The 27,191-nt window shown below is 47.5% G+C and overlaps 1 protein-coding gene across 1 annotated transcript in view; it reads left to right on the top strand.

The window, feature by feature from the left end:
• The window catches only part of TPH2 (tryptophan hydroxylase 2), a 430,635-nt gene that overhangs the window by 145,631 nt on the left and 257,813 nt on the right, over window positions 1-27,191 (top strand). Inside the window, exon 7 of the mRNA XM_063927454.1 lies at window positions 6,011-6,146. Coding sequence (XP_063783524.1) covers window positions 6,011-6,146 — 136 coding nt within the window. The remainder of the gene's footprint in view (window positions 1-6,010; window positions 6,147-27,191) is intronic.

The following is a 27,191-nucleotide window of genomic DNA, read 5'->3' as shown; positions in this document are numbered from 1 at the left end:
CGCTGCTCCCCCCGCTCCCCTGCTGTTAGGAGGGACACGGGGGGCACAGCACAGTGCACGCCTCCCTGTGTCCCTCCTGTGTCTCCGGCGGCCGCGGGTCACTGTAATAAAGGAAGTGCTCACGAACGGCACTTCCTTTATGAGACCAGCGGCCGCCGGAGACCCAGGAGGGACACAGGAGAGGCGTGCACTGTGCCCTCCGTGTCCCTCCTAACAGCAGGGGAGGAAACGAGACCGCAGACTGACATGCGGACGCTCGTCCGCATGTCAGTCTGCACTAAAAATGACAGGGGGGGCACGTGCCTTGGTGCCCCCCCCCCTAAATCCGCCACTGCAGCCATGCACACCCACACACTCACTCACTCACTCACTCTGCAGCCATGCAGAAAAGCCCTCTTCTACCTCAGCCTGCCTGCAAACTTAAATACCAGGCCTTCGTCCGTCTGCTTGCTCCTCTGGGGTGTGGCTCCTCTCTCTTCTAGAGGCGCGTTATGACATCACGTGCTCCGCAATTAAACTTTTTTGTGCTGCTACAGAGAGCAGTAGCCAGTGGACAGCAGAACCTGTCTCTATCACTTTCTGACAGAGACGGGAGGGCGAGCAGACAGACTGGCTGGTAGGCGGGCTGTGGGTGGGCGCCCAAGCAGAGTACTGGCCAGGTGCTTGGTGTTGTGGCAATAGCGGCAGGAGCACCATCGTGCGGGTGCTGCTGGTGGTACTGCGCACACAATGCGCAGTACCTGCTGTATTAGTATTGTTCCCTGCTTAGCATGTTCACTAAGGGGAAACCCTTTGTGAATCATGACAGTATGATTTGGCCCAAAGAGTGCAGAAGCAGAGAGGCTAACGGGCTGCCTGAGAAAATATCTTTCCCACCTGTTAACCCTCAAACTCCTTAGTTCCGTGCATTTCACCTGAGCTCCATGTACTCAAAATAATTAATACAGTAGCTTTACACGACATAGTGGCTTGGAAGCAAAATGTTAGTAATGTCCGAACAAAAATCCTGTATTGAGAGGTCTAGGACATTTCATCCAAGAATGATCCACATGGAAGCCAATAGTTGATGTTGGGATGCCAGCCCAAGTTCCCAGTGTTGGGGTGCCAGCCCATGTTCCCAATGTTGGAGCTCCAATCCAAGTTCTCAATATCAGGGAGTCAGCCTGAGTTTCAAGTGTCTGGGTACTATCCCAAGTCCTGTGTGCTGTCAGCCCAGCAGTTCCGGTGTCCACCCCAGGTGTGGGATCTGAGATTCCAGTCCTAGTTGGGGGTCCTCAGTTTCCAGAACCAGAGGGGGGGTTCTGAGTTTCCAGCCCCAGCAGTGGGTTCCGAGTTTGCAGTTCTGAAAAGGGACTTCTGTCTACCGATCCCAAGGAAGGACGTCTGTATACCAGTACAAGGAGGGACTTCTGTCTAACAGTCCCAAGGATGGACTTCTGCCTGCTGCCCCTGAAAGGGGTTCTGTGTGTGCCACCTTGGGAAGGGGTTCAGAGCCTGAGATGCTTGTGCCAAAGCCTCAGGAGGGGTTGCTAGTGTTGCAGCCTCAGGAGGGGAAGCTAGTGATGTAGCCCCATGAGAGGTCTCAAGGGCCTCAGCTCCAGAGGAGTGGTCTCCAAGTGTCTTGTCCCAAGACGGGTCTCCAAGTGTCCTGCCCGTCCCATTTGGGGACTCCAGCCAGCTAGTTTCTAAGAGGGTGCCATCCTTCCAGTTTTGCTGCAATACCTAGATTACCTCACAGTTCTGCCCTTGCCTCATGGGCATGAAGTTCCATCTGCCCTTGCCATTGGGCATGAGGTTCCATCTGCTCTTGCTGTTGGGCATAATGGGCCTAATTCAGACCTGATTAGTGCTGTGCGTTTTCGCACAGCAGCCGATCAGGTCTGAACTGCGCCAGTGCCGCAGTGCGCCGGCGCATGCCAGACAGCCGACGCTGTCTCAGCCCTGCAATCGCCTCTGCCTGATTGACAGGCAGTGGTGGTCGCTGGGTGGGAGGGGGCTGGCCGGCGGCATTTGGCTGCCGTTTAGGGTGCATGGTCCGGCCAATGCTGGCATGCCCACCATTGGGGAGGGCCACGCGGCTGCGTGATTTCCGTTATTCAGATAATTTGCACATTTTTGAATTATGGAACGACTGTGCATGCGCAAGGGGTAATAGCAACAGAAATGCGTACAGATCGTAATCACAATGTAGCCACTGTTTGACTTACAGAAAGTCGGCATTTCTGGGTGGAAACCTGACATTTTCTGGTGTGTTAGAAAAAACGCAGGCATGCCCAGGTGTTTACGGGGAGGGTCTCTGACGTCAGCCCAGATAACTTCCAGGCCGTCTTAGTCACAGATTAGTTGCAGCCTCAGATCTACTTACATTTGCTCAAAAAATCTTTGATGTTCGAAATCGCTTATGCATTCATGAATGGATAGCGATCTGCAATGCATTCGCAAACTTGCATAGGGCGTTTTTTCTTCCTGTCGGGGCGGCGCCTTTCTACTCGCAGACAACTGCAGTTTCTCAGAATAATGATCCATGCTGAATTAGGACCTACACACTTAAAGATGTAACTTAAAGATGTAACTGAACGATATGAATGTTCTCCTTCATTAATGAATGAGAACTCGTTCATATCGTTCAGTGTGTAAGCACCAACGATGAACGATGCGTGGACCCACGCTCGTTCATCGTTGGTGCCAGGTCGCTTATGCATGCAGGCCTATATGGACAAGATTGTCCATATTAGCATGCACTGCTATGGAGCCGGGTGACAGGGGGAGTGAAGAAGAAATGTAATTCCCCTGATCACTCACCCCCTGCCGCCGGGTCGCCCATCGGCCGTATCGGCCATTGGGCACCTCAGCGGCACATCGCCGGGTGTGGAGGGCCCATTAGACTCCAATTCTGATTTTTAGACATTTCAATCTGTTTCAATGGGGTCCCATGTTTTCTCCTGTGTCTTTTCCCAGGAAACATAGAAACATAGAATTTGACGGCAGATAAGAACCACTTGGCCCATCTAGTCTGCCCCTTTTTTTAATCCTTTAGGCAATCTAGACCCTTTTTGAACCTTAATTCTTTGTAAGGATATTCATATGCCTATCCCAAGCATGTTTAAATTGCTCTACAGTCTTAGCCTCTACCACCTCTGATGGGAGGCTATTCCACTTATCCACTACCCTTTCTGTGAAGTAATTTTTCCTAAAATTTCCCCTGAACCTCCCCCCCTTCAGTCTCAGTGTATGTCCTCGAGTTCTAATACTTCTCTTCCTTTGAAGAATGTTTCCCTCCTGAACTTTGTTAAGACCCTTGATATATTTGAAAGTTTCTATCATGTCTCCCCTTTCCCTTCTCTCCTCCAAACTATACATGTTAAGATCTTTTAGCCTTTCCGGGTAAGTTGTGTGCTGTAGGCCATGCACCATTTTAGTTGCCCTTCTTTGTACGCTCTCTAATGTATTTATATCTTTCTGGAGATATGGGGGGTCATTCCGAGTTGTTCGCTCGTTGCCGATTTTCGCTATGCTGCGATTAGTTGCAAATTGCGCATGCGCAAGGCACGCAGGGCGCATGCACTTAGTTATTTAACACAAAACTTAGCTGTTTTGCTGTGGCTTCTGCGGCGCTTTTCAGTCACACTGGTGTTCGGTAAATGATTGACAGGAAAGGGGCATTTCTGGGCGGCAACTCAGCGTTTTCCCGGCGTTTGCAAAAAAACGCAGGCGTGTCAGGGAAAAACGTGGGAGTGTCTGGAGAAACGGGGGAGTGGCTGGCCGAACGCAGGGCGTGTTTGTGACGTCAAACCAGGAACTAAACGGACTGAGCTGATCGCAATTCGTGAGTAGGTCCGGAGCTACTCAGAAACTGCAAAGAATTATTTAGTAGCAATTCTGCTACTCTTTCGTTCGCAATTCTGCTATGCTAAGATACACTCCCAGAGGGCGGCGGCCTAGCGTGTGCAATGCTGCTAAAAGCAGCTAGCGAGCGAACAACTCGGAATGAGGGCCATGGTCTCCAGAACTGGACACAGTATTCCAGATGGGGCCGCACCAATGACCTATACAGTGGCATTATCACTTCTTTTTTCCTGCTACTGATTCCTCTCCCTATACAACCAAGGATCTGACTTGCCTTTCTCATTGCTTTGTTGCACTGCTTTCCTGCCTTCAAGTCACTTGAAAAAGTTGAAATAGTGACTCCTAAATCCCTTTCCTCCTCAGTAGTTTCCATTATAGTACCCTTGATACTATATTTAGCCTTTGGGTTTTTGAGACCTAAGTGCATGCTTTTGCGTTTTTAGCATGAAAGAACTACAGTGCTTCCAGTGATATCCAGTGATTCTCTGATGAACAGCAAAGAAGGAAAAATTGGAAAAGATGAGTTTGGGAGCATCTTTAATCAACTCCTTGGGGAGGGTGTACTCTTACAATAATGTGCAGTTCCTCTGCTCTGCCTGTGGTGTCGCCTGCCTTGGAGGTGTCTTCAGCACATCACTACTTGTGATTACCTGAACTAATTGCCTAATTACGGAACTGTGGGCTGCACCTGGGACTTGATGTTTGTACTTGCTGCACTGTGTTTTGTGACTATTACTCAATGGCAGTCTCACTGTGCAAGACCCTGATCCATGCTTGCTGCTCGTCTTGAAACTTCCACCAGTGTGTCAAGTTACTTTCCAGCTAATTGGATCCATTTGTTATTTCCTGGATTTGGACTATTTGGGCGTTATTCAATTCTTTCCTTCCACACCCATTCTGTTTCTACTGACGGGCATAGTATCATTATTTCAGCTCACTAGAGAGGCACCCAACTCTTTACCCAGCTAAATCTGGTTACTATGACCGTGATATGCGCAATAACGGGGATCATTTTAGAAAGGAGATTAGGCGTGATATATCATTTGAATACCGCCCTTTGTTTGGACTTCAGCTGTTCTCAGCAAGTCAGACTCTGTGTGGGATGTAATAGGGTGTGAGATCAGGAAGTGAGAGATTTTGGGCGGGATGTATTAAGATACAGCGCCGCCCCTCGCCGACCATGGCAGTGATGTTGATTGCATATGTACTAACATATGCGATAAACACCGCAATGCGGTGACGGAGGCCCCCCCACGATACCTGTGAGGTGGTGTGGTCTTTGTCAACCCCCTGGGGTCTCCACCTACCAGGAATCCTCCCTGCAGCCGGAAGGACCTCCGGCTGTGTTTCAAGAGAGAGGAGGAGTTTACCTTCCAGGTCCAGGCTGCCTAGACAGAGGTATGCCGGGGGGAGAGGGGGGGGGTCGGTGACAGCGGCGGGGTGCGGCAGAGGCGGCGGGTTGCGACAGCCAGTGATAAGAAGCCCATAGGTTTCTATAGGGTATCATCATCCAAAGATGACGAAACCCTCATAGGCGAAAACGCGGCGGATGGGGGTTAGTACATGTCTATCTGTCTATCTGTGTATCTAGTCATGCATGCATGCACCAACAGGACCCTTATATAATATTACCAGCGAGCTCCAATTGTTTTTTGGCATTGCTAGAAAATCCACACAGTGTGATAAATAGGCCCCACATTTTTTTTCATGTGTATTATGCAATGGCCGACCATCTAGCACAGTATTTTTGTACTATGGCTTTTTTTTTAGTAACCTTTTTTTTTTTTTTCTCGGCTGCATCCCCAGATTATTTTAATTAGTGTGGAGAAAATGCATGTGGCCTTCTATGTTTTCCTGCCCAGGGGAAGGGGTTTGATGTATACATTATTATTCACCACAACTTTAGGTGGCAAAAGGAACTAAAGGGCTTGATGCTAATGAAAACAGCATAAAAGACTGGAGGCCTTTCCAGCACCACTGGATTCAAATGTATTATGTTTCTTTATGCAGATGCACGAATTGCAAGGGAACCATATTTCAATCCTAATAGGATAATTTCAGTGTGTTCTATTCCCTGTTTTAGTAATATACATTTGTGGAATGTCTTTACAGAAGCATTTCCCTTGATGGATGCTGAAATAAGTATGTTTTGTCTTTTATTCAGAAAGATCTGGATTCACAGTACGGCCTGTGGCTGGCTATCTCTCTCCGAGAGACTTCTTAGCTGGACTAGCCTATAGAGTGTTTCACTGTACCCAATACATCAGACATGGCTCAGATCCACTCTACACACCTGAACCGTAAGTATTTTGTGATGCCAATTTGTAGTAGCAATATGAATCCAGGCTATGGAGATTAATATGCAGCTGAGGATGCAGCATTTAAATTATAGCACATCCAATTATGCTAGGGTTCCTCTGTGCACAATACGACTAATGAACAACATCTGTCATTTTCTATCCAAGAAAATCAATAAAGGTTGGGTTCACTTGATTATAAGAAAATAGATGTTTCACATTCTTTTCCTAGATGCAGTTATTTTTTCTGTACTGAAGGCAGTGGCCGTGCATCACTTGTTATAGGCACTTCTCTTTAGATTGCATCTACAAACTAATATTAAGAGAACACTCAAGTCTAGAGTGAGCCTTTGGGATTTAACACGGGTAAGAATCCAACTTTTGTCTGAAATCTTATTGTCTTCCAAGAAGATAATGATTTGGATTAACTGGTTTGTGCAGTCAGCTGTAGTACTATACACAATTTTGGAAGTAAGCCAAATATATATATTTTTTTTAAATAAGACAGTAGGTTCTGAAAACTGTGTATGAAAAAACAGCAGAATGGAATGATAATCGTGATATTATTAATACTGAGACATTATCATATTTGGGAAATAAACAAAGAAGTAGACAATTCAAAGTTTCATGGAACTTGGGTGCAAATGCTACCACATTTCGTCAAGAGATCCGTCTGAAATTACAGGTTATTTGTGTATGCATACAGTATCTCTGCATAGCAGTCATTTCTGCCTAGATGCTCTTGGAATACTTAGCTTACATGCGGTCGTATGGTTGCTGTTCAGTTACATCGATTCAGCCAAAGGTGCAGCTCAGAGGCGGAACTTGCGGCAGTGCAAGCGGTGCAGTGCACTGGGGCCCAGCGCTGTGAAGGGGCCCATAGCCGGCAGCAGTATAATGAGTCAGACTGACTCATTACACGCTGCTACCGCTGAGCTACTGCTGCGGGTCCTAGACTCCTAACTGAGGAAGCCTGTTTGCGGTCCCCGGCACCAGTGATGTGAGAAGGGTGATCACATCACCCTTCATCTCGGCTGCAGCTCTCAGCTTCCTGGACTGAGGGGCAGATGTATTAACCTGGAGAAGGCATAAGGAAGTGATAAACCAGTGATATGTGCAAGGTGATAAAGGCACCAGCCAATCAGATCCTAACTGTTAATTTACATATTGGAGCTGATTGGCTGGTGCCTTGCACATATCACTGGTTTATCACTTCCTTATGCCTTCTCCAGGTTAATACATCTGCCCCAGAGTCACTGCATACTGGACAGGGGGGGAGAGGGAGGGAGGGGGAGGGAGAGGGGAGTCACGGCAGCAGTGTGTGTATAAAGAAGAGTGAGGACTGAGGAGACGTCACGTCAGTGCACTCAGACCCTGCACAGTGAGGAGCCTTGCCGGATCCAGAGCTAGCCTAGGAGGTGGAAAGTGTGCAACTTGTGGAAAATGAAAACATATGTAAAGTAAAGAGTTTGTGTTTTGCTGGCAATGTGTGTGTTTAGCTATGGGTGTGTGTTTCAGTGTATACTCTATATGTATTTTCCTATGTCTGTTTTGCTGTGTGCGTGTGTGTTTCTATATATACTGTATAAGTATTTTGCTATGTCTAGCTGTCTGTGTGTGTGTGTGTGTGTGTGTGTGTGTGTGTCTGTATATACTGTATGTGTATTTTGCTATGTCTGTTTAGCTGTGTGTGTGTGTGTGTGTGTGTGTGTGTTTAGCTATGGGTGTGTGTGTTTCTGTGTATATACTGTATATGTATTTTGCTATGTGTGTTTAGCTGTATTTATGTGTTGTGTGTGTGTGTGTGTGTGTGTGTGTGTGTTTTCTGTGGATGTGTCTGTGTATATGTGTCTTGCTTTGCGTATGTTTTACTATGTGTGTGTGTGTATATCCATATCTATAGATGTAGCCACACTCATCCAACCCGCGATGAGTTCGCATCACGGCATGGATGGCGCGACTAGTGTGCCCATGTCTATGAAGCGCGTGTGTGTGTACGCATGCAAGCCATAGACATCTATGGAGTGAACGGAGGCAGCGACTAGCCACAGTACGGCTTTCACTGCAGCTTGCTGTGATGTGTACGCCAGTTCCATCACATCGCTGCAACGATAAGGCTGTCTTCATCTGTATCTGTCTCACATTCCTGGTTGTAAATGTTGACGTGTGCGTCGCTCTACTGTGTGGCGTACCATGTATAAGGCTCTCTACTGTGTGGCGTACCGTGTATAAGCCTCTCTACTGTGTGGCGTACCATGTATAAGGCTCTCTACTGTGTGGTGTACCGTGTATAAGCCTCTCTACTGTGTGGCGTACCGTGTATAAGCCTCTCTACTGTGTGGCGTACCATGTATAAGGCTCTCTACTGTGTGGCGTACCGTGTATAAGCCTCTCTACTGTGTGGCGTACCATGTATAAGGCTCTCTACTGTGTGGCGTACCGTGTATAAGCCTCTCTACTGTGTGGCGTACCATGTATAAGGCTCTCTACTGTGTGGCGTACCGTGTATACGGCTCTCTACTGTGTGGCGTACCGTGTATAAGCCTCTCTACTGTGTGGCGTACCATGTATAAGGCTCTCTACTGTGTGGCGTACCGTGTATAAGGCTCTCTACTGTGTGGCGTACCATGTATAAGGCTCTCTACTGTGTGGCGTACCGTGTATAAGGCTCTCTACTGTGTGGCGCACCGTGTATAAGCCTCTCTACTGTGTGGCGCAACGTGTATAAGCCTCTCTACTGTGTAGCGTACCATGTATAAGCCTCTCTACTGTGTGGTGTACCATGTATAAGCCTCTCTACTGTGTGGTGTACCATGTATAAGCCTCTCTACTGTGTAGCGTACCATGTATAAGCCTCTCTACTGTGTGGCGCAACGTGTATAAGCCTCTCTACTGTGTAGCGTACCATGTTTAAGCCTCTCTACTGTGTGGTGTACCATGTATAAGCCTCTCTACGGTGTGGCATAACGTGTATAAGCTTCTCTATTATGTGGGGTATTCAATTTCGGCTAGCCGAAAAAACTGTATAATTCGACCATGGGTATTTAATTGCAGGTTTTTCGCCCATTTTTGAATCCCTTTTCACCCACGACGTTTCACTTTTTTTGTCGAATTGGCATGGGAGAAAACAGACCCAAAAACCGGGCGAAAATGCCTGCAAATTCGTCAAAACACATGGCTCACCAGGAAATTCACAGATCCACGTGTTTTTCGTTAGTGCTGGATTTTTTGACCAGTTGAAAAATCCTGCACATGCATTGAATAGGGGAAATGTCATTCGCCCTAAAAATTACCAATAATTGACGATTTTTTAGACTGGATGAAAAATCCGGCAATAACTGAATACCCCCCTATGTGTTGTAACATGTATAAGCTTCTCTACTGTGTGGCGCACCCTGTATAAGGATCTCTACTGTGTGGCGCACCCTGTGTAAGGCTCTCTACTGTGTGGCGAACCCTGTATAAGGCTCTCTACTGTGTGACGTACCGTGTATAAGCTTCTCTACTGTGTGGCGCAACGTGTATAAGGCGCTCTACTGTGTGGCGCAACGTGTATAAGGCGCTCTACTGTGTGGCGCAACGTGTATAAGGCTCTCTGCTGTGTGGTGTACTGTGTATAAGCTTCTCTACTGTGTGGCGTACTGTGTATAAGGCTCTCTACTGTGAATTGGGAGTACTACTGTGTGGCGACACCCCTTGTTAGTGAGATAAAACACCGTATTTTGGGCGACGCCATTTCCCTGTTTTTAATATGGGAGGGGGCCCAATGCATATTGTTGCACCTGGGCCCACCATTCTCTAGTTCTGCTACTGGTGCAGCTGAGATGTGTTTGACTGTGAATTGCCCATAGTTATTTGGATACATGTGTAGTGCATAAAATCACCTGGCCACAAAATGACATCAGAGGCGGATTAAGAAAGGAGATGACATGGGTTGGGATTGATTTGCCAGCGCTCTGGATGCCGGTGATCAGAATACCGACTGCAGCATCCCGATGGCTAGAATCCTGACAGGGATACTTACCCCCCCCCCTCCCCGGCTCTCTAACCCTAACCCTCCCTTTCCGCAGCCTAACCCTAATCCTTGGTGGTGCCTAAATCTAACCCCCCCTTTCTGCAGCATATACGTAACCCACCCCACCCCGCAGCCTTACCCTAACCCTCCCTTGGAGGTGCTTAAACCTAACCCACCCCCCTCCCCTAAAGTTAATGCCCACCTGGGGTTCAGCCTATCCCTAACCCTCCCCCCACAGCCTAAACCTAATCTCCTCCCAACCCCTGCGGCTTACTTCTCCAGCGTGGCAGCGGCTGCTCGTTCGGGATTCTGGCTGTAGGGATTCCAGCACTGTGCTAGAGACCCTATTTGGAATACCGGTGTCAGCATTTCAAATAGTGTCCGGATTCTGGCATCTGTATTCTGACTCCTGGGATCCCGACCGCCGGGATCCTGACCGGATCCCGATGACACGTGTGCAGGCTCTGTGTGGGGCCCCTCCTCTCTGGCAGAGCAGTAGACTCTGGGTTTGTGCCACAGTCTACTGTGCATGCGCAGGTCTCCAGTAACATGGCATCTGTTCCCGGAGACTTCTCTATTGCACATGCATATATCACCCTGCACCCATTACAGATAATCACCAATAAATGACATGCAACTTTGGCTCAGTCTACCTACTTTGAAAAAGACACGCACACACACATACTAAATTTGCATTCCTTCTCTCAACTCTCGAGATATGCCCCTGCAATCTAGAAGCATGCCTATCTATTCGGAGAGGTGGAAAATCTGCAGAGGGGTAAATGTCATATGAGATCTCTCAGTAGCAGAGCCCTGTCTACTCTCTGTTTCATGTGCACCGTCAACATAACTCTTGTATGTCTCTGTTACAGTATGTTTTATGTAGGACTTATTTTTTGCATGATTTGTTATACTGTATGGTGCTGCAGACTTTTGTGGTGCCTTAAATAATGGATGATACCATTTTAAGGGAGGAATTCAATTACCTGTGTCGTATGTTGCATGGGGAAAAGCTCCAGGTTTCACGGCCACAGCTATTCAATTAAGCAGTAAACCAGTCATTTCCAACCTCAGTCTTCAAGGTGCACTACCAGGTTTCGCTGATATCCAGGCTTCAGCATAGATGGTTAAATCAAAATAACTGAGGTACTAAATGAATTAAGCCATTTGTGTTCAAGCATTGCTAAAACCTGGACTGTATTACCACTTTTTCCTCTAAAAACCCAAGTCCGACACAGGTTGCTGGACACGGTTCCAACCCGGGTCAGACCCTGTTTACACTGCACCTTAGACCCAGGTTATTCCCGGGTCAGCCCCAACACTGAACCTGGGTCTGTCCTGTATGTCACTCACAGAGCCTACCATGAGTCAGACCTCTACATACACATCCAATCAGCAGCTTTTAAGCTTTCCCTGGGTCGGATAACCCAGGTCAAGCTGTTTATACTAAACCGTTACCTGGGTCCAACCATGGTAGCTACCAGGGTCAGATTCCCTAGACACCAAGCTGTGACCTGTGTAGACCCGGCAATATTTCAGGTTATTGCGGCAGTGGAAAAGGGGTATGAGAGTGCCCTGAGGACCGTGGTTGGAAATGCCTGCAGTAACATACACAAGCCTTTTGATTCCACGTAAAAATGTGGACTCAATGGGTTTCCCTGTGGGTTAAACTCCAGAGGAGGCCTTTTATCGCTGAAAAGTGCACCTCTGTGGTTTAACGCGCAGGGTAAACCCCATTGATTGAATTGGTCACCGTAGGTATTTAGCCTGCAGCTAATTATTTTGCCCACTATTACCATTCCCTTTTAGTTCCCTATTATGGTGTTCTCTCAAAGTACCTTCAATTACCATCAGCTATCTCTGTATTTAATCCTCTTAAGCGACCACTAAAGTACAGAAAGAGATTCACTTCTGCAGGTGCAAAAATCCAGTCCTTTTGGGGAAAGGAAATGTGCGTAACACTCTCTGCAAGGCAAAGCACAGCCCATTCCCAATGATTATCTCCTTTTTTATGCTCTATCTACAGTATCTGAGATTTGCATTACTTGTAAGGTAGATCTGCTTCCTACATTACAAGGAATGTCCTCACATTATCCAACTGTTCCCATCAGCAGCGCACCTCCACAAATGCCAACATCTTGCTCCGTAGTCCTATGCAATGTAAGCAATTGTACACATTGAGATTAGTGATGAGCGGGTTCGGTTCCTCGGAATCCGAACCCCCCTGAACTTCACCCATTTTACACGGTTCCGAGGCGGACTCGAATTTCCCGCCTTGCTCTGTTAAACCCAGCGCGCCCGAACGTCATCACCCCGCTGTCGGATTCTTGCGAGATTCGTATTCTATATAAGGAGCCGTGCGTCGCCGCCATTTTCACTCGTGCATTGGAGATGATAGGGAGAGGACGTGTGCAGCGTTCTCTCAGTTGTGTTCAGTGTCCTGCAAATATCTGTGCTCAGTGTGCTGCAAATATCTGTGCTCAGTGTGCTTGCAAATATCTGTGCTAAGTGTGCTGAAAATATCTACGTTCTCTGCCTGAAAAACGCTCCATATCTGTGCTGCATTGTAGTATATAGTAGGAGGACAGTGCATAATTTTGCTGACCACCAGTATATAATATATAGCAGTATGGTACAGTAGGCCACTGCTCTACCTACCTCTGTGTCATCAAGCATACTATCCATCCATACCTGTGGTGCATTTTAGTTGTTGTGCGCAGTAGTAGGAGGACAGTGCATAGTTTTGTTGACTACCAGTATATAATATATAGCAGTGCGGTACAGTAGTCCACTGCTCTACCTACCTCTGTGTCGTCAAGTATACTATCCATACATACCTGTGGTGCATTTTAGTTGTTGTGCGCAGTAGTAGGAGGACAGTGCATAATTTTGCTGACCACCAGTATATAATATATAGCAGTATGGTACAGTAGTCCACTGCTCTACCTACCTCTGTGTCGTCAAGTATACTATCCATACATACCTGTGGTGCATTTTAGTTGTTGTGCGCAGTAGTAGGAGGACAGTGCATAATTTTGCTAACCACCAGTATATAATATATAGCAGTACAGTACAGTAGGCCACTGCTCTACCTACCTCTGTGTCGTCAAGTATACTATCCATCCATACCTGTGGTGCATTTAAGTTTTGTGCAGTATATATAGTAGGAGGACAGTGCATAATTTTGCTGACCACCAGTATATAATATATAGCAGTACGGTACAGTAGTCCACTGCTCTACCTACCTCTGTGTCGTCAAGTATACTATCCATCCATACCTGTGGTGCATTTAAGTTGTTGTGCGCAGTAGTAGGAGGACAGTGCATAATTTTGCTGACCACCAGTATATAATATATAGCAGTACGGTACAGTAGGCCACTGCTCTACCTACCTCTGTGTCGTCAAGTATACTATCCATCCATACCTGTGGTGCATTTTAGTTGTTGTGCGCAGTAGTAGGAGGACAGTGCATAGTTTTGTTGACTACCAGTATATAATATATAGCAGTGCGGTACAGTAGTCCACTGCTCTACCTACCTCTGTGTCGTCAAGTATACTATCCATACATACCTGTGGTGCATTTTAGTTGTTGTGCGCAGTAGTAGGAGGACAGTGCATAATTTTGCTAACCACCAGTATATAATATATAGCAGTACGGTACAGTAGGCCACTGCTCTACCTACCTCTGTGTCGTCAAGTATACTATCCATCCATACCTGTGGTGCATTTAAGTTTTGTGCAGTATATATAGTAGGAGGACAGTGCATAATTTTGCTGACCACCAGTATATAATATATAGCAGTACGGTACAGTAGTCCACTGCTCTACCTACCTCTGTGTCGTCAAGTATACTATCCATCCATACCTGTGGTGCATTTAAGTTGTTGTGCGCAGTAGTAGGAGGACAGTGCATAATTTTGCTGACCACCAGTATATAATATATAGCAGTACGGTACAGTAGGCCACTGCTCTACCTACCTCTGTGTCGTCAAGTATACTATCCATCCATACCTGTGGTGCATTTTAGTTGTTGTGCGCAGTAGTAGGAGGACAGTGCATAATTTTGCTGACCACCAGTATATAATATATAGCAGTACGGTACAGTAGTCCACTGCTCTACCTACCTCTGTGTCGTCAAGTATACTATCCATCCATACCTGTGGTGCATTTAAGTTTTACGCAGTATATATAGTAGGAGGACAGTGCATAATTTTGCTGACCACCAGTATATAATATATAGCAGTACGGTACAGTAGGCCACTGCTCTACCTACCTCTGTGTCGTCAAGTATACTATCCATCCATACCTGTGGTGCATTTTAGTTGTTGTGCGCAGTAGTAGGAGGACAGTGCATAATTTTGCTGACCACCAGTATATAATATATAGCTGTACGGTACAGTAGGCCATTGCTATTGATATATTACTGGCATATAAATCCACACATTAGGGAAAGATCAAGATCCACTTCCACCTCGTGCTGAAACTGCTGCCACTAGTCATGGCCGAGACGATGAAAGGCCATCAGCGTCGTCTGCCAAGGCCGATGCCCAATGTCATAGTAGAGAGCATGTAAAATCCATAAAACAAAAGTTCAGTAAAATGACCCAAAAATCTAAATTAAAAGCGTCTGAGGAGAAGCCAATATGCCATTTACGACACAGAGTGGCAAGGAACGGCTGAGGCCCTCTCCTTTGTTCCTCATGACTAGTGGGTCAGCTTCACATGAGGATGGAAGCATTCATCCTCCCACTAGAAAAATGTAAAGACTTAAGCTGGCAAAAGCAGAGCAAAGAACTGTGCATTCTTCTAAATCACAAATCCCCAAGGAGAGTCCAATTGTGTCGGTTGCGATGCCTGACCTTCCCAACACTGGACGGGAAGAGGTGGCGCCTTCCACCATTTGCACGCCCCCTGCAAGTGCTGGAAGGAGCACCCGCAGTCCAGTTCCTGATAGTCAAATTGAAGATGTCACTGTTGAAGTACACCAGGATGAGGATATGGGTGTTGCTGGCGCTGAGGAGGAAATTGACAAGGAGGATTCTGGTGGTGAGGTCGTTTGTTTAAGTCAGGCACCCGGGGAGACACTTGTTGTCCGTGGAACGAATATGGCCAATGACATGCCTGATCAAATTACAAAAAAAAAAAATCACCTCTTCGGTGTGGAATTATTTCAACAGAAATGCTGACAACTGGTGTCAAGCCGTGTGTTGCCTTTGTCAAGCTGTAATAAGTAGGGGTAAGGACGTTAACCACCTAGGAACAACCTCCCTAATACGTCACCTGGAGCGCATTCATCAGAAGTCATTGACAAGTTCAAAAACTTTGGGTGACAGCAAAAGCAGTCCACTGCCAACTGAATCCCTTCCTCTTGTAACCAAGCTCCTGTGAACCACACCACCAACTCCCTCAGTGTCAATTTCCTCTTTAGACAGGAAAGCCAATAGTCCTGCAGGCCATGTCACTGGCAAGTCTGACGAGTCCTCTCCTGCCTGGGATTCCTCCGATGCATCCGTGAGTGTAACGCCTACTGCTGCTGGCGCTGCTGTTGTTGCTGCTGGGAGTTGATCGTCATCCCAGAGGGGAAGTCGGAAGACCACTTGTACTACTTCCAGTAAACAATTGACTGTCCAACAGTCCTTTGCGAGGAAGATGAAATATTACAGCAGTCATCCTGCTGCAAAGCGGATAACTCAGGCCTTGGCAGCCTGGGTGGTGTTAATCGTGTTTCCGGTATACACCGTTAATTCACAGGAAACTAGAGAATTGCTTGAGGTACTGTGTCCCCGGTATAAAATACCATCTAGGTTCCATTTCTCTAGGCAGGCGATACCGAGAATGTACACAGACCTCAGAAAAAGAGTCACCAGTGTCCTAAAAAATGCAGTTGTACCCAATGTCCACTTAACCACGGACATGTGGACAAGTGGAGCAGGGCAGACTAAGGACTATATGACTGTGACAGCCCACTGGGTAGATGTATTGCCTCCCGCAGCAAGAACAGCAGCGGCTGCACCAGTAGCAGCATCTCGCAAATGCCAACTCGTTCCTAGGCAGGCTACGCTTTGTATCACCGCTTTCCATAAGAGGCACACAGCTGACAACCTCTTACGGAAACTGAGGAACATCATCGCAGAATGGCTTACCCCAATTGGACTCTCCTGGGGATTTGTGACATCGGACAACGCCACCAATATTGTGCGTGCATTACATGTGGGCAAATTCCAGCACGTCCCATGTTTTGCACATACATTGAATTTGGTGGTGCAGAATTATTTAAAAAACGACAGGGGCGTGCAAGAGATGCTGTCGGTGGCCCGAAGAATTGCAGGCCACTTTAGGCATTCAGCCACCGCGTGCCAAAGACTGGAGCACCAGCAAACACTTCTGAACGTGCCCCGCCATCATCTGAAGCAAGAGGTGGTAACGAGGTGGACCTCTATATGCTTCAGAGGATGGAGGAGCAGCAAAAGGCCATTCAAGCCTATACAGCTACCTACGATATAGGCAAAGGAGGGGGAATGCACCTGACTCAAGCGCAGTGCAGAATGATTTCAACGTTGTGCAAGGTTCTGCAACCCTTTGAACTTGCCACACGTGAAGTCAGTTCAGACACTGCCAGCCTGAGTCAGGTCATTTCCCTCATCTGGCTTTTGCAGAAGAAGCTGGAGAGATTGAAGGAGGAGCTAAAACAGAGCGATTCTGCTAGGCATGTGGGACTTGTGGATGGAGCCCTTAATTCGCTTAACCAGGATTCACGGGTGGTCAATCTGTTGAAGTCAGAGCACTACATTTTGGCCACCGTGCTCGATCCTAGATTTAAAACCTACGTTGGATCTCTCTTTCCGGCAGACACAAGTCTGCAGAGGTTGAAAGACCTGCTGGTGAGAAAATTGTCAAGTCAAGCGGAACGTGATCCGTCAACAGCTCCTCCTTCACATTCTCCCGCAACTGGGGCTGCGAGGAAAAAGCTAAGAATTCCGAGCCCACCCGCTGGTGGTGATGCAGGGCAGTTTGGAGCGAGTGCTGACATCTGGTCCGGACTGAAGGACCTGCCAACGATTACTGACATGTCGTCTACTGTCACTGCATAAGATTCTGTCACCATTGAAAGAATGGTGGAGGATTATATGAGTGACCGCATCCAAGTAGGCATGTCAGACAAGTCCATACATATACTGGCAGGAAAATAAGAGGCAATTTGGAGGCCCTTGCACAAACTGGCTTCATTTTACCTAAGTTGCCCCCCCTCCAGTGTGTACTCCGAAAGAGTGTTTAGTGCAGCTGCTCACCTTGTCAGCAATCGGCGTACGAGGTTACTTCCAGAAAATGTGGAGAAGATGATGTTCATCAAAATGAATTATAAACAATTCCTCCGTGGAGACATTCACCAGCAATTGCCTCCAGAAAGTACACAGGGACCTGATATGGTGGATTCCAGTGGGGACGAATTAATAATCTGTGAGGAGGGGGATGTACACAGTGAAAGGGGTGAGGAATCGGACGATGAGGAGGAGATGGACATCTTGCCTCTGTAGATCCAGTTTGTGCAAGGAGAGATTGATTGCTTCTTTTTTGGTGGGGGCCCAAACCAACCAGTCATTTCAGTCACAGTCGTGTGGCAGACCCTGCCGCTGAAATGATGGGTTTGTTAAAGTGTGCATGTCCTGTTTATACAACATAAGGGTGGGTGGGAGGGCCCAAGGACAATTCCATCTTGCACCTCTTTTTTTCTTTAATTTATATTTGCATCATGTGCTGTTTGGGGACTATTTTTTGAAGTGCCATCCTGTCTGACACTGCAGTGCCACTCCTAGATGGGCCAGGTATTTGTGTAGGCCACTTGGGTCGCTTAGCTTAGTCACACAGCTACCTCATTGCACCTCTTTTTTTCTTTGCATCATGTGCTGTTTGGGGACTATTTTTTAAATCTGCCATCCTGTCTGACACTGCAGTGCCACTCCTAGATGGGCCAGGTGTTTGTGTCGGCCACTTGGGTCGCTTAGCTTAGTCACACAGCGACCTTGGTGCACCTCTTTTTTTCTTTGCATCATGTGATGTTTGGGGACTATTTTTTGAAGTGCCATCCTGCCTGACACTGCAGTGCCACTCCTAGATGGGCCAGGTGTTTGTGCCGGCCACTTGGGTCGCTTAGCTTAGTCATCCAGCGACCTCGGTGCAAATTTTAGGACTAAAAATAATATTGTGAGGTTTTGAGGTGTTCAGAATAGACTGGAAATGAGTGGAAATTATGGTTATTGAGGTTAATAATACTATGGGATCAAAATGACCCCCAAATTCTATGATTTAAGCTGTTTTTGAGTTTTTTTTGTAAAAAAACACCCGGATCCAAAACACACCTGAATCCTACAAAAAATTTTCAGGGAGGTTTTGCCAAAACGCGTCCGAATTCAAAACACGGCCGCTGAACCGAATCCAAAACCAAAACACAAAACCCGAAAAATGTCCGGTGCACATCACTAATTGAGATGCATGGCAGCACAAAAGAGGAGTATGCATTGTCTCTCAGCCGTTTGAGTTTCATAGTTGTTGCACTTATTGTACATATTGGCGGCAATTCTCACTATGTATTATTTTCTTGATGATGTAAGAGAATATTTTCTGAAACTATACATTAAAATTGTTATAACTGAGTCCAAGAGACATGTCATAATGGGGACTGTTGTGCAAGCAATTCTATATTATTATTATTATTATTATTATTATTAAACTAGAGTTTCTCGACCTAGATTGTATGTACCCCAAAGAACCTCAGACAAACTCATATACTATCTGTAACAGTTAAATTAAAGCAAGAAGTTAAATATATACAGTAAGTTTTTTTTTTTTTTTAAAGTGTTATTAATTTACCCATTCAATAGCACAAATTGTTATTTGGTAAACATTTACAAACATATGACCTGAATTTACTAAAGGGCAGTTAGAGTTATAAACTGGTCCATAACACAATAAGTATACAGTATGTAAATCTGTGATATGGGAATTCAGAAATCCCTCTCTCCACCTCTACCTATCTTCATTTTTACTTCTTCCTCTCCCTCCCCCTCTCTTTCTTTTTCTTTTGTCCTCTATATAATGTGAGCAGGGATTTTTAACTAGTTTCTGTGATTGTGCTAAAAGAATTGCTTTCAAATCTCACTATACAGTAAAGAGTCTATTACTTAATTTATTTTCCCCATTAATCCTTTATCTCCACATAGACCTCTCCTGTCATTCTGACTGAGTATGATAATCTTTTGCAAAACAATAGCTTGGGGCATGGCCTTAGAGCAAGGAATATGTGACATAATGAGGTTGGGGGCATGATGCCATTGTGACCATGCTGGGATCAACGAGTTGGCAGATACAAATACTAAGTGTGCTCATAGTTTGTACAGAGCTTTGGGCCTAACTCAGCACGGATCACTAAAGCAAAATCTTTATCTAGTGGGAGAAACCATGTGCACTACGGAGGGGGGGGGCACATGTAAGATGTGCCGAGAGAGTTATATTTGGGTGGGTAATATTGTTTCTGTGCAGGGTAAATACTGGATGCTTTATTTTTACACTGCAATTTAGATTTCAGTTTGAACACACCCCACCCAAATCTAACTCTCACTGCACATGTTATATCTGCCCCACCTGCAGTGCACATAGGGCTGCCAAGAGAAATCCTGGGCCCCAGCACAACAACTTCCTGGGCCTCCCTGGAGGAGGTGTGACCACAGCATTCTGGGAACATCATCACACCTCTTTGGGGGCGTGTCTAGCACATGAGAAGCACCCACTCACAGAATAATGGCATGCCTTCCAGCCGTAGCAGTAGAGATCCTGGCCTAGAACTTTTCAGGGGGCATGGCCTAAGCCAGAGGTGGCCAAAAGGTAGATTGCGATCTACCGGTAACTCACGGAGCATCCGCCGGTAGATCGCGACAGACTTAACAGAAAATAACTGTAAGGAGCCTGCCACCGCTGCATCTCTTCACAGTTCCCAGGGATGCAGTGTGCAGGTGACGTAATGACGTCACGTGCGATGTGAGGAGCCTGGGCGCTTGTTGGATCTAGTTTGATCCAGCTGGCGGTGGCGACGACAGGAGAAGCAGCCAGCGGGAGGCCATGCAGCGTGAAAGTGGGAGTGTGACTGCAGGGGGAGGGAGGACTGAAGCTAGGCAGCGTGGCAACTTGTCAGGCAAGTTATGCAAAGAGGGGTTTCTTCACAAGGGTAGGGACAATCTGCAAAGGGGGGATCTGCACAGAGCGTGGTATCTTCACAAAGGTTTTTTTTTTCTACACAAGGGGGGATCTGCAAAGGGTGGAGGTTCTGCACAGAGAGGATTATTGCACAGGAGGATATTATGCAGGGGACTGGAAGGGGGTATCTGCAAAGTGGGGGATTTGCACGGAGGAGGGTATTGTACAGAGGGCTATTATGCAGGGGAGTGGAAGGGGGGTATCTGCACAAGGGGGGGATTTGCACAGAGGGGAGTTATTTGATTTTGTCATTCTTAATGCTATTTCTCTGACGTCCTAGTGGATGCTGGGGACTCCGTAAGGACCATGGGGAATAGACGGCTCCGCAGGAGACTGGGCACATCTAAAGAAAGATTTAGGACTATCTGGTGTGCACTGGCTCCTCCCCCTATGACCCTCCTCCAAGCCCCAGTTAAATTTCTGTGCCCGGCTGAGCTGGATGCACACTAGGGGCTCTCCTGAGCTCCTAGAAGAAAGTATAGTTTAGGTTTTTTATTTTCAGTGAGACCTGCTGGCAACAGGCTCACTGCAACGAGGGACTAAGGGGAGAAGAAGCGAACCTATCTAAGTGGTGGTAGCTTGGGCTTCTTAGGCTACTGGACACCATTAGCTCCAGAGGGATCGAACACAGGACCCGACCTCGTCGTCCGTTCCCGGAGCCGCGCCGCCGTCCCCCTTACAGAGCCAGAAACAAGAAGGTGGTCCGGAAAATTGGCGGCTGAAGACTTCTGTCTTCTCCAAGGTAGCGCACAGCACTGCAGCTGTGCGCCATTGCTCCTCATGCACACCACACACTGCGGTCACTGATGGGTGCAGGGCGCTGGGGAGGGGCGCCCTGAGCAGCAATAGTAACACCTTGGCTGGCAAAACTAACACTATATATAGCCCCAGAGGCTATATAGGTGTATATTAACCCCTGCCAGAAACGATAAAATAGCGGGAGAAAGCCCGCCGAAAAAGGGGCGGAGCCAACTCCCTCAGCACACTGGCGTCATTATTCCCTCACAGCTTCGCTGGAAGGAAGCTCCCTGGCTCTCCCCTGCAGTCCTGCACTACAGAAAGGGTAAAAAAGAGAGGGGGGGGGGGCACAATTTAGGCGCAGTATATATATATTATAGGCAGCTATCGGGGAAAACACTCTGTATAGTGATATCCCTGTGTTATATAGCGCCCTGGTGTGTGCTGGCATACTCTCCCTCTGTCTCCCTAAAGGGCTTTGTGGGGTCCTGTCCTCTGTAAGAGCATTCCCTGTGTGTCTGCTGTGTGTCGGTACTGCTGTGTCGACATGTATGATGAGGATAATGATGTGGAGGCGGAGCAAATGCCTGTGAATGTGATGTCACCCCCTGCGGGGTCGACACCAGTGTGGATGGACTTATGGAAGGAATTACGTGACAGTGTCAGCTCCTTACATAAAAGGTTTGACGACATAGGACAGCCGGCTACTCAGCTTGTGCCTGTCCAAGCGTCTCAAATGTCATCAGGGGCTATAAAACGCCCGCTACCTCAGATGACAGATACAGATGTCGACACGGATACCGACTCCAGTGTCGACGATGATGAGACGAGTGTACCCTCCAATAGTTCCACCCGTTATATGATTGAGTCTATGAAAAATGTATTACACATTTCTGATGATACCCCAGGTACCACAAAAAAGGGTATTTTGTTTGGTGAGAAAAAACTACCAGTAGTTTTTCCTGCATCTGACGAATTAAATGAGGTGTGTGAGGAAGCGTGGACTTCCCCAGATAAGAAATTGATCATTTCTAAACGGTTAATGGCTGCGTACCCTTTCCCGCCAGAGGATAGGTCACGCTGGGAAACACCCCCTAGGGTAGATAAAGCGCTGACGCGCTTATCAAAGAAGGTGGCACTACCGTCTCCGGATACGGCCGCCCTAAAAGAACCTGCTGATAGAAAGCAGGAAAGTACCCTAAAAGCTATATACACACACACTGGCATTATATTGAGACCCGCTATTGCATCAGCTTGGATGTGCAGTGCTGCTGCTGCGTGGTCAGACTCCCTGTCGGAAAACATTGATACCATGGATAGGGACAATATTTTGCTAACGATTGACCATATAAAAGACGCGGTCTTATACATGCGTGATGCACAGAGGGATATTTGCCGGCTGGCATCAAAAATAAGCGCTATGTCCATTGCCGCCAGACGGGGGTTATGGACTAGGCAATGGTCAGGTGATGCCGACTCCAAGCGGCACATGGAAGTTTTACCCTATAAAGGGGTGGAACTTTTTGGGGAAGGTCTTTCAGACCTCGTTTCCACAGCTACTGCTGGGAAATCGACTTTTTTGCCACAGGCTACCCCACAGCAAAAGAAAGCACCGTATTATCAGGTACAGTCCTTTCGGCCCCAGAAAAATAAGCGGGCTAGAGGCTCATCCTTTCTGCCGAGGGGCAGAGGAAGGGGGAAAAAGCTGCAGCACACAGCTAGTTCCCAGGAGCAGAAGTCCTCCCCTGCGTCCGGTAAGTCCACAGCATGACGCTGGGGCTGTTCAGGCGGAATCGGGAACGGTGGGGGCACGTCTCAGGTTTTTCAGCACACAGTGGGCTCTCTCACAGGTGGATCCCTGGGTCCTTCAAGTGGTATCTCAGGGGTACAGGCTGGAATTCGAGACGTCTCCCCCCCGCCGTTTCCTAAAATCTGCCTTGCCGGCAACTCCCTCTGCCAGGGAGGCAGTGTTGGTGGCTATTCAAAAACTGTATTCACAGAAAGTGATTGTCAAGGTACCCCTCCTTCAGCAAGGAAAGGGTTACTACTCCACAATGTTTGTGGTACCGAAACCGGACGGTTCGGTGAGACCCATCTTAAATTTAAAAGCCTTGAACACTTATATCAAAAGGTTCAAGTTCAAGATGGAATCGCTCAGGGCGGTTATTGCGAGCCTGGAGGAGGGGGATTACATGGTATCCCTGGACATCAAGGATGCGTACCTGCATGTCCCCATTTACCCTCCGCACCAGGAGTACCTCAGATTTGTGGTACAGGACTGTCACTATCAGTTCCAGACGCTGCCGTTTGGGTTATCCACGGCACCGAGGGTCTTTACCAAGGTAATGGCCGAAATGATGATACTCCTTCGCAAGAAGGGAGTTTTAATTATCCCGTACTTGGACGATCTCCTGATAAAGGCGAGGTCCAAAGAACAGTTGATAGTGGGGTTGGCACTTTCTCAGGAAGTGCTACAACAGCACGGCTGGATTCTAAACATTCCAAAGTCACAGCTGGTCCCGACGACACGTCTTCTGTTCCTGGGAATGATTCTGGACACAGACCAGAAAATAGTGTTTCTTCCACTTGAAAAAGCCGAGGAATTGTCATCTCTGGTCAGAGACATCCTAAAACCAGGAAAAGTGTCGGTACATCAATGCACACGAGTCCTGGGAAAAATGGTAGCTTCGTACGAAGCAATTCCATTCGGAAGGTTCCACGCAAGGACGTTCCAGTGGGACCTGTTGGACAAATGGTCCGGGTCCCATCTCCAGATGCAACAGCGGATAACCCTATCGGCCAGAACCAGGGTGTCGCTGCTGTGGTGGCTGCAGAGGGCTCATCTACTAGAGGGCCGCAGATTCGGAATACAGGACTGTGTCCTGGTGACCACGGATGCCAGCCTTCGGGGCTGGGGGGCAGTCACAAAGGGAAGAAATTTCCAAGGACTGTGGTCAGATCAGGAGATTTCTCTTCACATAAATATCCTGGAGCTAAGGGCCATTTACAATTCCCTAAGCCAGGCAAGACCCCTGCTTCAAAACCAGCCGGTACTGATCCAGTCAGACAACATCACGGTGGTCGCCCATGTAAACAGACAGGGCGGCACGAGAAGCAGGATAGCGATGGCAGAAGCCACAAGGATTCTCAGATGGGCAGAGAATCATGTGTTAGCACTGACGGCAGTGTTCATTCCGGGAGTGGACAACTGGGAAGCAGACTTCCTCAGCAGGCACGACCTCCACCCGGGAGAATGGGGACTTCATCCAGAAGTCTTCCAAATGCTGGTCAACCGGTGGGAAAAACCACAGGTAGACATGATGGCGTCCCGCCTCAACAAGAAGTTGACAAGATATTGCGCCCGGTCAAGAGACCCTCAGGCGATAGCGGTGGACGCTCTAGTGACACCATGGGTGTATCAGTCGGTTTATGTGTTTCCTCCTCTACCTCTCATACCCAAGGTACTGAGAATAATAAGAAGGCGAGGAGTGAAAACCATACTCGTGGTTCCGGATTGGCCAGGAAGAGCTTGGTACCCGGAACTTCAAGAGATGCTTACAGAGGACCCTTGGCCTCTGTCGCTCAGACAAGACCTGCTGCAGCAGGGACCCTGTCTGTTCCAAGACTTACCGCGGCTGCGTTTGACGGCATGGCGGTTGAACACCGGATCCTGAAGGAAAAGGGTATTCCGGAGGAAGTCATCCCTACCCTGATCAAAGCCAGGAAGGATGTCACCGCAAGACATTATCACCGCATTTGGCGAAAATATGTTGCTTGGTGTGAGGCCATGGGCCAGGAGGGTTTCAGAATTGGCGGCTTTGTCTTGTAAAAGCCCTTATCTGATTTTCCATATGGATAAGGCAGAATTGAGGACTCGTCCTCAGTTTCTCCCAAAGGTGGTCTCAGCTTTTCACTTGAACCAACCTATTGTGGTGCCTGCGGCTACTGGGGACTTGGAGGATTCCAAGTTGCTGGACGCAGTCAGGGCCCTTAAAATTTATATTTCCAGGACGGCTGGAGTCAGAAAGACTGACTCGCTGTTTATCCTGTATGCACCCACCAAGCTGGGTGCTCCTGCTTCTAAGCAGTCTATTGCGTGCTGGATTTGTAGCACTATTCAGCTGGCGCATTCTGCGGTGGGCTTACCGCAGCCTAAATCTGTAAAAGCCCATTCCACACGGAAGGTGGGCTCATCTTGGGCGGCTGCCCGAGGGGTCTCGGCTTTACAACTTTGCCGAGCAGCTACTTGGTCGGGGGCAAACACGTTTGCAAAATTCTACAAATTTGATACCCTGGCTGAGGAGTACCTGGAATTCTCTCATTCGGTGCTGCAGAGTCATCCGCACTCTCCCGCCCGTTTGGGAGCTTTGGTATAATCCCCATGGTCCTTACGGAGTCCCCAGCATCCACTAGGACGTCAGAGAAAATAAGAATTTACTCACCGGTAATTCTATTTCTCGTAGTCCGTAGTGGATGCTGGGCGCCCACCCCAAGTGCGGATTGTCTGCGATACCTGTACATAGTTATTGTTACAAAAAACGGGTTTTGTTGTGAGCCATCTCTTCAGAGGCTCCATTTGTTATCATACTGTTAACGGGGGTTCCTATCACGTGTTATATGGTGTGATTGATGTGGCTGGTATGAGTCTTACCCGGGATTCAAAAATCCTTCCTTATTGTGTCAGCTCTTCCGGGCACAGTTCCTAACTGAGGCTTGGAGGAGGGTCATAGGGGGAGGAGCCAGTGCACACCAGATAGTCCTAAATCTTTCTTTAGATGTGCCCAGTCTCCTGCGGAGCCGTCTATTCCCCATGGTCCTTACGGAGTCCCCAGCATCCACTACGGACTACGAGAAATAGAATTACCGGTGAGTAAATTCTTATTTTTTAAATGTGCGCATTAATATTGGTGCTGTTATTTGATGACATCATTATTAATGCTATTATTAAATGTGATCGTTATTATTGGTGTTATTTGATGCCGGTAGATCACTGTTAAGTAAGTGAACAAAAAGTAGATCCCAGGTCCCAAAAGTCTGGCCACCCCTGGCCTAAGCATAGGAGGTGTGACCATGCACCCTTTGTTAAAAATACAGAAACAAATTTATTTTAACCACTTTCCTGGCCACACTGCAGCCCAGCACAATGCAGCGTTTGCTGTCTGAGAAGAAAAGCAGCAGCTGCTGATTCTAGTTAAGGGATGGGGGGGGGGGGGGATACCTGGGCCCCCTCTGGGCCCCTCCATCAGACCTGGGCCCAGGTTATTTGTACCCTCTCCCCCCCTCTCTCGACACCACTGAGTGCACATAGGGGGTAACTCAGACTGGATTGCTGCAGCAGCAGCGATCGCAGTCTGAAGCCCTTTGTGGAGTGTGCACGTGCAGCATCTCAGGGCTGTGATCGTCTATGCCTGATTAACAGGCAGAGGCAGTCGCGGGGTGGGAGGGGGCGTACCAATGGCGTTAGAACGCCTTTGGCAGGGCAAGGTCCGGACAATGCAGGCGTGTCCAGGTACTTGACATGCGGGGCGGACTAGCCCTGTGCTGGGGATCTAAATTTAGCACATCTACGATCAGATCTGAATTACCCCCATAAATGTTGCCCATTAGAGAAAGATTTAGCTTTTGCGATCCATGCATCGCAGCTGCGCGGACATACACATTGCGGCCGCATCCATGATTATTATCCATCTTCAATCCCCAAGACAGAATTTCTGGCTAAATTGCTGGATGACTGGATTATACAGCCCAATAAACACTTTCTATACTGTATGTAGCACTACAAACCTCATGTAGCAAATTCCTATTTCCCTATAGATTATAAACTTCAGAACAGGGCCCTCTTACCTCTGTTAATACCCAGTATTGTAAGTTCAATGGACTGTGCTGGCGCTATATAAATAAATGTTAAGAAATAAATAAAATGTTCACGAAATGAAGGTTATTTTATAGAACAACGTAGAGCTTGTGTTGAGCTATCTTTTCTAGTTAGTAATTAAACGCATTACTTTAATAATATTTTTAGTTTTTTAATCCCCACAAAGGACTTT

Source organism: Pseudophryne corroboree, chromosome 6 (assembly GCF_028390025.1).
Source record: "Pseudophryne corroboree isolate aPseCor3 chromosome 6, aPseCor3.hap2, whole genome shotgun sequence".
NCBI classification, from domain to species: Eukaryota; Metazoa; Chordata; class Amphibia; order Anura; family Myobatrachidae; genus Pseudophryne; species Pseudophryne corroboree.
Note: the sequence above shows the minus strand (reverse complement) of the source record. Positions and strands in the feature narration are given on the sequence as shown.